The 11751-nt window shown below is 37.5% G+C and overlaps 1 protein-coding gene across 2 annotated transcripts; it reads right to left on the bottom strand.

The window, feature by feature from the left end:
* Positions 1–2583: 2583 nt before the first annotated feature.
* Positions 2584–11492, bottom strand: LOC108135873. Of its 2 annotated transcripts, XM_041709304.1 has the most exons (8): positions 11328–11492; positions 10935–11265; positions 9981–10855; positions 5943–8492; positions 5663–5874; positions 4843–5609; positions 3036–3423; positions 2584–2977 (listed from the first exon to the last, which is right to left on the bottom strand). In XM_041709304.1, the coding sequence occupies exons 1-6, from the start codon at positions 11400–11402 to the stop codon at positions 5288–5290; spliced, it is 4365 nt and encodes a 1454-aa protein (XP_041565238.1). In that variant the 5' UTR covers positions 11403–11492; the 3' UTR covers positions 2584–2977; positions 3036–3423; positions 4843–5287. The 2 variants fall into 2 exon arrangements, with proteins under 2 accessions (XP_041565238.1, XP_017112263.1); XM_017256774.2 differs by having other exon boundaries at positions 2584–3423.
* Positions 11493–11751: the final 259 nt, after the last annotated feature.

Genomic DNA, 11751 nt, shown 5'->3' with positions numbered 1-11751 from the left:
ATTGAGAACATAAATATGCGAATTAATTTGTCAGGAGGTATGATATATTGTGTTTATGCGATAGCCATTCATGCAAACATATCATGAAATGGGGAAAGTCGTGTGTGTACAAACACCATATCATGTATTCGCTTACACACGAAATTTAAATATAAATTCAGAACAAATGCATGAAATAATGAGTTGCAGCCTACTTAGTTGAGACACTGGATTACACTATTTCATGCATTCGTTTGTGTTGCATAATCAAGGGCTATTTTGATTTCATGTATTCAATAATTCATGAAATTCATAGCATAAACACAGTAATAGAGCCTAGGGAGAAAATCAAACCTCGTCAGTGGGCGATTTTAATAAATTACAAAAAAACGTACAAAGCCATTTGAAATCGATTTTTCATTGAAGAAATATAATTTATGTCCGAACTAAAAAAATATGTATATATAGAGTAAGTATTACGGAAAAAAAACACCCGACATTTTTTTTAGAAAGTTTAGTTTTGAATATACATTTTTTAATGTGTTTAGTTATCTTTTATAACAACAATAAAAAAAACGATTAAGTTAAATATATTTATATCTTTATCTTTATATCTTTGTCAAAAAAAGCTTTTAAATAAAAATTTGAAATCTAGGTAAAATACACATTTCATGTTTTGCGCAACGTTAACAATAAAAATGCCGGAAACTTTTGCTTTATATCGTCATTTTAACATGAGCCCTTAATTGGACTGGTCTGGCATGACTAAACTATCGATTAATTGCTCATCTTTAAGGTTTTCGCATATCTAGTGCTTGTCGCCTGATAAAATTGTTTTTTCTCTGACATAAAATCAGTTTACACTCGAATAGCACCATCATTTTTTATACCCTTGCAGAGGGTATTATAATTTCAGTCAGAAGTTTGCAACGCAGTGAAGGAGACGTTTCCGACCCTATAAAGTATATATATTCTTGATCAGAAACACAAGGAGAGTCGATCTAGCCATGTCCGACTGTCCGTCCGTCTGTCCGTCCGTTTCTACGCAAGCTAGTCTCTCAGTTTTAAAGCTATCTGCATGAAACTTTCCCAAATGCTGTCTTTCTATTGCAGTTAGTACATAAGTAATTTGGAAAGAGCCGGATCGGACGACTATAGCATATAGCTCCCATAGGAAATATCGGAAAAAAATTTAAAAAATAAATATAACTTTGCTGTTTTTTAATTCTTTTTTAAGTTCTTCGACACAAAGTAATGGTTAAATATTTCAGAATTACGGTTTAAATTTCATCAAAATCGGACTACTATAACATAAAACTCACATAAAATCAACAAAAATATTAAAATAAATTTTATTTTTTTTTTTTATTTTCTGTTTGACCTATTAATAATTTGAGTTCAGAATTAAGCTTTTAATTTTATTAAAATCAACCACGATATCATATAGCTGCCATAAGAACTATCAGATAATTGAGCTGCAAATCATCATAGCTTTAATGTTTTTAGACATATACGCAAGTAAATCATAATTTTAATGTTTTCAATATTTAATTTTTGCAATAGCTGCAAGAGTATATGAATTTCGGCTTGCCGAAGTGTTTAATACCTATCTGATTTTTTAGCTGGAAAGTTTTTGGACGCATGGTTTGGAACAATTCTATATGTGTATATACTGCACGTTCCTGGGGAACGTATCAAGATGCATTCTAAAGATGTGTGGAACACATCCAGAAAAGTTTTTGGAGAACGGTTCTAGGTGCATTCTAATGGTGCCAGGGCTTACTTTTTTCACGTTTTTTCCGAAACTAAGAAAATTCTGTTTCAACTATGATGTGATCGGAACGAACTTAGTTTACGTAAATGAAGAAAAACTTGATCAAATAATGAAAATCTTTAAATAAAATAAAAAATTTTTTATAATAAAATTAAAAAACTTACGAAGTTCGCTTTTTTGGGTTTTTTTAAAATATTATCTACCTTTTATTTGGTTTTTTTTTAGTTTTTTTTTGCAAAATTCTTCCAACTATTTTTTTTTTTTTATTTTTTCAAACATTTTTCAGCTTTTTTGTTCCTATCATCCAGCCAGTTCTAAATGGCGCGTTACGCAATGCTTGCGTCTTAAAGTATCATACAATTGGAAGGAAGAGCCGTTAAAAATTCGTACTTATTGAATGAATTAAAGATCATTTGTCCGTCCTTTCAAGTTCACAACTAAAGTTTGCTTGGATCTGGCTAAAGACAACGTTGGAAGAAGTTAGTGGTTTACTGAATTAAATTGAAGTGTTGTATAAAAGAAGGATATTAGATATTCATATTAGAGGATTAAGTTTGATTATAAAGATGAAAAGGCATAAAAGAGCATATTTTTTTTTTTTAAATGGCAAAGGAAAAACACTTAAGTGGTGTTTTTACTACTTTTCCTTATATATATGTTTCTAAAAGCTCCGCACAAAAATCGAAGGTCGAGTACGTGGATTCGTTGATCCAAAATAATTATTATTTAATCAAAATATATTATTTCTATGCTTATGAGATTTTGTATTCGTTTTTTCCTGAGGTCCAACTCTATGTCGGCTCTTTATTACAATGCATTTCAAGTGATAATTTCATTGCAAAGGCAATGGCAATCAAAACCTTCCGAAGAGTACGGCTTCGATTCCAGATTATTTATTGCAGTTCTTTTAAGATTTCAGTCCGACACGTAGCATCACCAAGTTAGGTGTACATCTTTGCGTAATTCTCACAAAGCGTTTTGTTTAAAATTGGTTTGGTTTTTTAAGATAATTTAACCGCAAACCGACTAAAACGATAGGCCCATCCCCATTTGGGACCAACCGTTTATGAAGCCCAGGTTTGAAGATAAACTCTGAGAACGAACTTCAGCGCGATTTAACATAGCCTAAAACAAAAACGAACTGAAAAATTGGACACGGCGCATCAGGCAGGCACGTTTCGTATTAAGCAAATGCCAGAGACTCGAGTTATATCCAGGTTGAACCTGTGATTGGATTGGACTGGGACATGACGGCTATGAAATCACCAAGACTTGGACATACAATCGCATTCACAGTGAACCAATTCCAAATAGCCATCCATCGTTTTGATCATCAACAAGTCAACGTCATCATCAGCGGGCGAGGGAATTGCTGATTGCCGCAAAATCATTTTTGCATTTCGACCGGCAACAAAAGCTCTTTGAGCTGATGTTGATGAAAACGATTTTAAATTATTTTATTGCAATTGCAAAATTGTATTGCCCGACTGGTTTCCTTTCAGCTGTGCTTCCATGGCAGACTGAGTTCGGACTTACCGCATTGCCGCATGGCTATATCAATTTTTTGTGCTTTTTCTGTTTTATTGCTACTCCATTAAAATTGAATACACTTGTTTGTGTTGCTGTGTGCCATTTCTGTGCTATTGCTTTTGCTCTGTAGGCTGTTATTGCTGAAAATATAATTATGGTTATTACGCTAAAACGATTGTGTTATTGTTGTTAAATTAAAAATTACTGATTATTCAGCATACAATACATACAATACCCTTGAAGCTATTGTAAAAATTAAATATTCTTTGCAATCTTTAAAATCCGAATTATATGCGTATATGTTTACAAAAATTGAGGCTATGATGGTATGGTAGCTATTTGATATCCTTTTTTTACGATTTAAATAAAATTGAAAGTGTAATTTTAAATATCAAACCATTACTTTGTGCAAAAGAATTTTAAAACATGAAAGGAAACAATCTTAAATATTCTTGAAAACATTAAAATTATGATTATCTTGCGTATATGTTTAAAATCATTGAAACTATGATGATTTGCAGCTCAATTATTCGATAGTTCCTATGGCAGCTATACGATATAATTTTCCGATTTTAATAAAATTAAAAACTTAATTCTAAACTGAATTAATGGAGGATTTAAAATTTCGGAAAAACGCTAAATAGTTGGTCCATTCAATGCTTAAACGTCTTCAAGATGTTATTAGACAAAAAGATAACCAACCAAATATTAACTCTAGTTAAAACCTATTTAAAATAAGATAATCAGGCAAAGTGTGCCTAGACTTTTGTTACGCCAAAAGAAAACTTGTTGCTGTTTTAAGTTTGAATTGTTTTGAAAATATAATAAATGCATTAAAAATAATGCCGTATAACGTTACATCGTTGGAAAGATTAATAGATTTGAAAATACGATTTAAAGTTGAAATGTGTTGCTACCTGTTACAGGAAGACAACTTTTGGGAAAGTTTTATGCAGAGAGTTTTAGAACTGACGGGCGGACAGGCGAACAGACAGACGGACAGGGCTAGATCGACTCTCCTAGTGATGCTGAACTATATAGAGGCACCATTTACACACAAAAATGTGCCCGTGTAGATAAAAGCTTTGTTGGAGCGCGACGAATAAAAAATTTTAATATGTGAATTTATTTAGTTCAATGCTAATCATTTTTCGTCACAACATTTAATATCAGATCAATCGCCACGATTTTTTTTTACCTCGTTAAGAGGTGTTTTTGTTTGTTTATATAATGTCAGAAACAGCAGTTAAAATTTGTTTTCCATTGCACCTGCTATCTGATATAGTCGTCCAATCCGGCTTATTCCGACTTATATACTACTGACAATATGAAGTAAACTTTTGAGACAGTCTAATGCAGATAGCATTAAAACTGCATAGAAACGGACGGACAGACAGACTTAGCTAGATCTGTTTTCCTAGTGATGCTATAAGAATATATATACTTTATAGGGCCGGAAATGTATTTTACTGTGTTGCCAACTTCTGTCTGAAATTATAATACCCTCTGCAAGAATATAAAAACACTAACAATCAATACATCGAACACAAACAACGCACCATATTAAAATCGTGAGTCCACTTCGAAAATCTCCGCTGAAAATGTTGCTTTCCATTGTATGATCGTTACTTATCTTCGCATTGAAGTCTTTGGTAAAAGCATGTAAGACCTTCTATTTAACATAAGTCCGATTTGGTTTTTAAATATTAAGGGGTACAACAAAAAATATAAATTTATTTGTTTGGTTTTTGAACATGTTAAGGGTACTTTAATTTCAACAATTGTAAAAATAATATATTGTACTTTGTGTAAGAAATGGTATCTGAGTGATTTCTCAAGGGTTTACAGTTATTTGGACTTCAATAAATTCGTAAAGCAAACATGTATTGACAAATTTACATAATTAACATTAGAAAATAAAATCAGTTAAGGATTAACAATTAAGACATAATGCGTTTCATCACAAATTTATAAATACGTTGACACTTTTAAGTGGCCTCATTCTTAATTAACTAAAATAACATCATCTTCATCACTAGAAGTGCTCATGGCTTGCAACCGTCGTCGCTTGTTGACAGGTGCTGGTGGCAATTTACCTTGTCGACGCTGCTTACGCCTTTCCTTTAGAATGCGTTCGGCCTTCTCAAGAGGACATTCACCCACATTACGGTCCCCTTCTAGGGTTGAACTTTCATCGTCAACGACAAAGGAGCACGCCAAGTACTGAGAGGAATCGTCCTCCACTGGTTGAGAGAATATGTAGGATTCGTCACGATATACTCGTGGAGGGGGCATTTTGAAGGCACCTGGGCGATGAATGGGGCTCCTGAAAACCAAATTTCTTACATTATGACCAACTATAATTTTACAGCTACATACTTCATTGCTTGTAAGTAAATGGCATGAGTGTTAGTGTCGTTATGGTCGTCTTCATCGCTCGAAACTATCACGGAATCCTTCAAATATGTGCCAATAGTGGTCTCGGCTTCCTCCTCATGTTCGGATCCGCTTTTATCAGCCTCATCCAAAATAAAGGAATTAAATCTACTGCGTTTATAACGAGGTCTTGGGGAAGGCGTGGACATTTCAGACTAGAAAATACGATACAAATAAAAAATGCCAAACAATTTCATTTATGTTTACAGATTTAAGTAAATACCATTTGCGTATCGGGAATTTGGTCACAGCCATCAGCTTGGGTTTCCGCAACCTGCGGCTCCTGTTCCTCCTCCTCATCGGAGCTTATGACAATCTTGCGCTTTAGGGGTCGCCGTACAATGGGTGAATCCTTTTCGTCGTCAGCCAATGCGTTTGAAGTATTTGAAGTCAGACGATGTAGCGTCTCGGCAGCTTTAGCCAGACGACCGCGTCCTCGCATACGATTCAAATATAGATCAAATATACTTGGGGACTTATCTGGGGTTTGAGGATTAGTGCGCTTTCGGTTTTCTGGCGAGTTAAGGCCAGCTAAAATTGGTGGAGTGCGAGGCAAAGCTTTTCCAGCTGTCTTTGTTGCCAATTTTGCGGCCAGAGTTTTGCATTGAGGCTTCCAAGGCGACAAGGAATCGGACGCAAAGATATCTGGCGAAACGTTTCGCGAATTGTTTTTGGATTGAATCACGTGACATTGGTTCACTTTTGTTTCTATATGTGAAGGCAGATTTTGTATCTTCTGCTGGTTAATTAACACTAGTTCCTTTGCCACTGGCATTTGAAAATCGTTTAACCCTTTCAGCTTTTGCTGACTTATTAATTCCACTTCTTCTTGCATCGGCTCTAGAAAATCTTCTGACAGTAGCTCAAACCCATCATGACATGTTTCATCTATCTGGTGAGGCGTCAGCTGCACTTTATCTGCTTTGTGGTCTACCAAATTATTAAACTTCAATATTTTTTTCTGAGAGATTAATTCAACTTCCTTGTCCATTGGCTCTAAGAAATCATCTAAGTCAATATCCAAATCGTCAATTGTGGTTTCTGCGTGCGCCTTCAGATCTGAAATCGGCTCAGCACTGACCTTTGCTTCTTCCAAACTCAATGGGTATATTTTACTTTCTACATTAGGGTTAAGTTTAGATTCTAATATGGAACCTTCAATGGGAGTTGGAGCTGATGTTTCAGCCGCTTCCGTCTTTAAAACTGACTCACTGCTCATTAGAGAGTTTAAGCGACCTAAGTTGTCAAACAAATCGGTGGCTTCAATCTGGGAGTTGTGATCTTCCTTTTCCTGTACAAGTTCGAAATTTTCTTTGTTTTTGTGTTTTACTCTCAAAGGGGTTGAGCTAAGCGGCCCTGCATTTGCAGCTGAAGAATTTAAATGCTGACTCAGGTACATGGACTCACATTTCACCTCATCTTCCCGTTCCTCCCATTCATCCTCTGACCAGGAGGTTTCTATACCACCTAGTTGTTCATTTACTGTAACTTCCAAATTCCGCAACTCGAGCTTTTCCAGCAGGTCTTGCTTCAGTTCGAAGTTGTCAGAGTTTAGTTCTTGCTCATCTATACCCTCGAAAATCTTATCACAGATGTCCATAAACTCTTTTTCCCTCTGCTTATCCCTGTGGTTCCTTAGATCTCTAAATGTGATCTCTGCCACACCTTTCTCTTCTTGTAGCATTTCCTCTAGCTTGTCACTTCCATTGCATATATCCAAGAGCAGTTGATAATTGTTTCTGGTGCGCTGTTGTCTACTGTTTAAGCGATCATCAGTAATATCCAAATGGCTCTGGACCTGGATTTTTGAATGTGTTTCCCTTAAGAAGTTGATGTTTCTCTTGAGCAAATAGAGCTTCAGAGGTCTGGGTAGATGCTCATCCTGCAGATGGCTTATAAGGTCTTGGGAGTCTATAATCAATGATTTTTTCGATTGCAAGAGTCGAGTAAGTTTTCGAAGGCGTTGCACATCTTCCTGACTGCCAGTTAAAGTTGAGCTGGCCTGAGATTCAATGAAGAAATTTTTCATATTAACCTTGTGTCGGAGAACTTGCTGTTTGACCATTTGCTGAGAAGCTTCGCTCATTTTATAGGGTTGCATTCCCTCAAGGATTCCTTGCTGACTTTCGGAGGCAGTTTTTTCCTTGAAGTACTTCATCAGGCTGCCACACTTTACAATTCTTTGCTTTCGTTTTCTACCTTCCTTAGGCTCTGCAAAAGACTTGGGCTTGGGCTTTTCTTCAACAGCCGGCTCCAAGTGCTTCTCTTCGCATTTCGGTTGGAATTGTGATGGCACCATTCGTGGGTTATGTTCGTAGAGCGACGATTTCACGACAGATGAGTTTAATAACTTCCTGTTGACCAGGTCCTTGTTGGACAAGACTTCCTTCAGCACCTGCTGTTCTCGTCCCTCGGTTACCAACATTACCACCTCTCCGTTCTTCTTCCTACCAGTGCGTCCAATCCTCTGAACAAATCTTGTAGGATTGGAGCTGCAGATGTCAAAGCACACAATCATCTCAACCTCGCCCACGTCGATGCCCTCCTCTCCGATCGACGTGGCCACCAGTACGTTGCTGGTGCCGGATCGAAAGTCGGACATAATCTGCAGCTGCTGTTTCTGGGTGAGAGAGTAGCTGGCTCCAACCGTGCTGCCCTGGCCAACAAAGCAGCGTGGTCGAAGCACCGGCCTGTGTTGGAGAAGTAGCCTGTGGATCAGCATCACGGACTCACGGTACTCGCAAAACACAATTGCACGAGACTCTGCATTCGACTGTTAAATATTAAAAAAAAAATTTTAATTTATCTTTTGTTTGGATCGAATCTATACAATTTATACATTCTTAACTACATATAAAATATTACAAAATTTGCAATTATATTTATAGCTATACAGAATCTCCGGTGGACAAAATTTCGAAAGATTTAATTCTCTAGCTTTCACACTGCGCAAATATTGGCATTTAACCGTATGGTCAGTATAAGATACATTCGATTTTGATCAAACTTAAGGCATATTTCGAAATACAAAAATAAAGTATAAGAAAATATTCTTTGATTTTTTCTAAAATGAATTGAAACAAGAAAGGAAGCAAACTTTGGCAAGCCGAAGTTCATATACCCGAAGTTCATATACAAGAAAGGAAGCGCACTTTGGCAAGCCGAAGTTCATATACCTTTGCAGCTATTGCAAAAACTAAATATTCTTGAAAACATTAAAATTATGATTTACTTGCGTATATGTTTACAAACATTGAAGGTATGATGAATTGCAGCTTAATTATTCGATAGTTCCTATGGCAGCTACATGATATCGTTTTCCGATTTTATTTTTAAAGTTCCCATAGGAGCTATATGATATAGTCGTTCGATTTTGATGAAATTTTAACCGTAATTTTGAAATATTTAACCATTTGTAAATATCGAAGAACTAAAAAAAAATTTTAAAACAGCAAACTTATAATTTTGTTTTCCTATGGGTGCTATTGCTATATTCGTTTGATCCGGCTTGTTCCGACTTATGTACTACCTGCAATAGAAAGACAACTTTTGGAAAAGTTTCAGGCAGATAGCTTTAAAACTAAGAGACTAGTTTGCGTAGAAACGGACGGACAGACGGACATGGCTAGATCGACTCTCCTAGTCATGCTGATCAAGAATATATATACTTTATAGGGTCGGAAGAGTCTCCATCACAGCGTTGCAAATAATAAAATTATTAAATAAAAAATAAATTTAAAAAAAAATTAACTTTTCTAGTTTTTAACTTTCCAAAAAAAATTATTTTTGACATAGTTATACTTTGATAGTTCATAATTACGCTTTTAATGTTATTCAAACAACGAATAATTGAGCTGAAAATCGTCTAAGCTTTAATGTTTTTAAACATATATGCAGACAAATCAAAATTTAAATGTGTTCAAGAATATTTCATTTTTGCATTAGCTGCAATGGTATATGAACTTTGGCTTGCCGATGTTTGCATCCTTTCATGTTAAAAATCGATTCAGACTCGATGACCGTAAAAATGTAGCACAGCACAATACATTGATCATTTAAAACAGATAAACGAAAACTACTCGTTAAAAAACATCTGAAAAAAACCTGTAGTTTGTTTGATCTGCAACTGGGGGTAACCCCTTATAAAATCAAAGCAATTCAAAGGCATTAATACAGGGGCTGCCAATGACCTATGTACATACAATATTTATTATAAAATACTTTTTACCGTCCTATTCAAATTGAAATCGTCAATACTTACCTCAAAATGCTGGAGCAAAACCTGACGCAACTTTTCGTACTTGGCATGGCCAAAGTCCAGATCCGCGGGCAACGGAGGTACTTCTCCATTTGTCATGGCATGTGTGGTGTAGTCTAGCGGATTGGCACCCAGTTCAAGCCGCACCTTCTCTACCAAATTTCTTAGCTCACCGTCTCTGGTCAGAACAAACTTTTCACGTCCGTCCTCGTCTGCATCAAAATTGTTGACAAACACGCGAAGACCGTGCCGTTCCATTAACTCCAGTGAGTGGTACATGCTGATGCACATGGCGAAGCTTTCCATTATAATGTTGTGATCTGGATGTCGCTGGCCCTGCGCCGAGCGTTCGGTAAAGGCTTTCTGCTCAAAGAGCAAACTGTTTTTGCTCATGTTTCCCTTGTTGCCTCTGAAAATTTCCGCTTCAATAAGCCTGCGTAGATAAGGTTCGATAATCTGCAGCAACTTCTCCCTTGGCTCCAGGATTCTCTCCTTTAAAGAGACCACTATGGTTCGAATAGTCCGCCTGTGTATGTAGGGCTGCACGTCGATGGAGTTGTCCCATCGCACCTGCAGGTTGGCTATGTACAGATTTTGGCACACTGCGGCCACATCCTCCATGGTTCTTCCAGGAGTGGCGGACAGGGCGAGCATGCGGAAGTTCCGGTTGCGCGCCATCAGACAGTCGACCACTTGGGTGTAGGCATAGCGACCTTTAGCACGGTGGGCCTCATCGACCACCATCATTCTGATGGAGCTGAAGGGAAAGGTGGCTGCTCCATCCGCATCCAGCATGTCGGAGTGCACCACCTGGGGGGTGGCAAAGAAGACCCTCTTGGTGGCCCAGAGCTCAGTGCGTTTGTGGCGCGGGAGTTGTCCTGGAATCACAACATAGCTTTATAAATGATTGTTGGGCCATATAGGTTATCAAATGGTAAACCCCCGATTTTAGGTCACCTGTTAGCTGTACGGTATCAGTCGATGCGAAGGGCATGGTCCTCTGACAGGCGCTTATCTGCTGGGACACCAGGGGCCGTGTGGGGGCCATGAACACAATCTTTCCTTTGGGATACCACCTGTAGAAGTTGTACATCAGCACCGCCGCAATAAAGGTCTTTCCCAATCCCGTGGGAAGCACCACCAGGGTGTTTTTGAACAGCGCCGACTGGACGATACTCTGCTGATAGGTTCGCAGGGGCAGATTTTTCGGGTAGATCCAGTTGTGCCCGGCGGACACATCGAATCCCTCGCAGGCTTTGTCTGAGCTTCCATCGCCTTCATCGTTCTCCTGGGAACCGCGAAAGTGTTTTGTGACCGACTCCTCACAGGAGTAAATTCAGTGGCAAATACCTCGATTCTCTGCTGTTCGTGTACAGCCAATGCCGCTACTAGTTCGTCGTCGTCATCGATCCAATCTACATCCATGATAGCACTTTATTACCGACAATAAATACAAATATGCTTTTTTAAACGCTGCATTGTTTACAACGGAGCTGGGCAGTGTTGCCAATTTAGCTGTATTCTCGCTAAATCTACTGAAATTGTCAAACTATCGAGGGCACTATCGATAGCATCGATGGTAAGCAGCCACCTTTCACAATCGATGGCTTGCAAACTATCACGATAATATCGCCCGCAAGTACACATTACTAATATTTTTGTGCGGTAAGCTAATTTGAAAAAATTTAAAAAAACTTTTGCAGAATAATGAATGTTACAAGCCAATGCTTGCAAAATGTGCGGGGTAAAGTAAACAAGTAATTTTGCTTTTAGA

This window comes from Drosophila elegans, unplaced genomic scaffold (assembly GCF_018152505.1).
Source record: "Drosophila elegans isolate 14027-0461.03 unplaced genomic scaffold, ASM1815250v1 contig_476, whole genome shotgun sequence".
NCBI classification, from domain to species: Eukaryota; Metazoa; Arthropoda; class Insecta; order Diptera; family Drosophilidae; genus Drosophila; species Drosophila elegans.
The sequence above is the reverse complement of the archived record's forward strand: the minus strand, read 5'-3'. Positions and strand labels throughout refer to the sequence as shown.

What these genes read in the sequence shown, in the direction of transcription:
- LOC108135873 (XM_017256774.2), bottom strand. Translation starts at nt 11,402, where the DNA reads ATGGATGTAGATTGGATCGATGACGACGACGAACTAGTAGCGGCATTG. An exon ending in TTTTGCTCCAGCATTTTGAG is followed by an intron (nt 8,493 to 9,980) that starts GTAAGTATTGAC and finishes AATATTTAACAG; the next exon opens with TCGAATGCAGAGTCTCGTGC. An exon ending in AAATTCCCGATACGCAAATG is followed by an intron (nt 5,875 to 5,942) that starts GTATTTACTTAA and finishes CGTATTTTCTAG; the next exon opens with TCTGAAATGTCCACGCCTTC.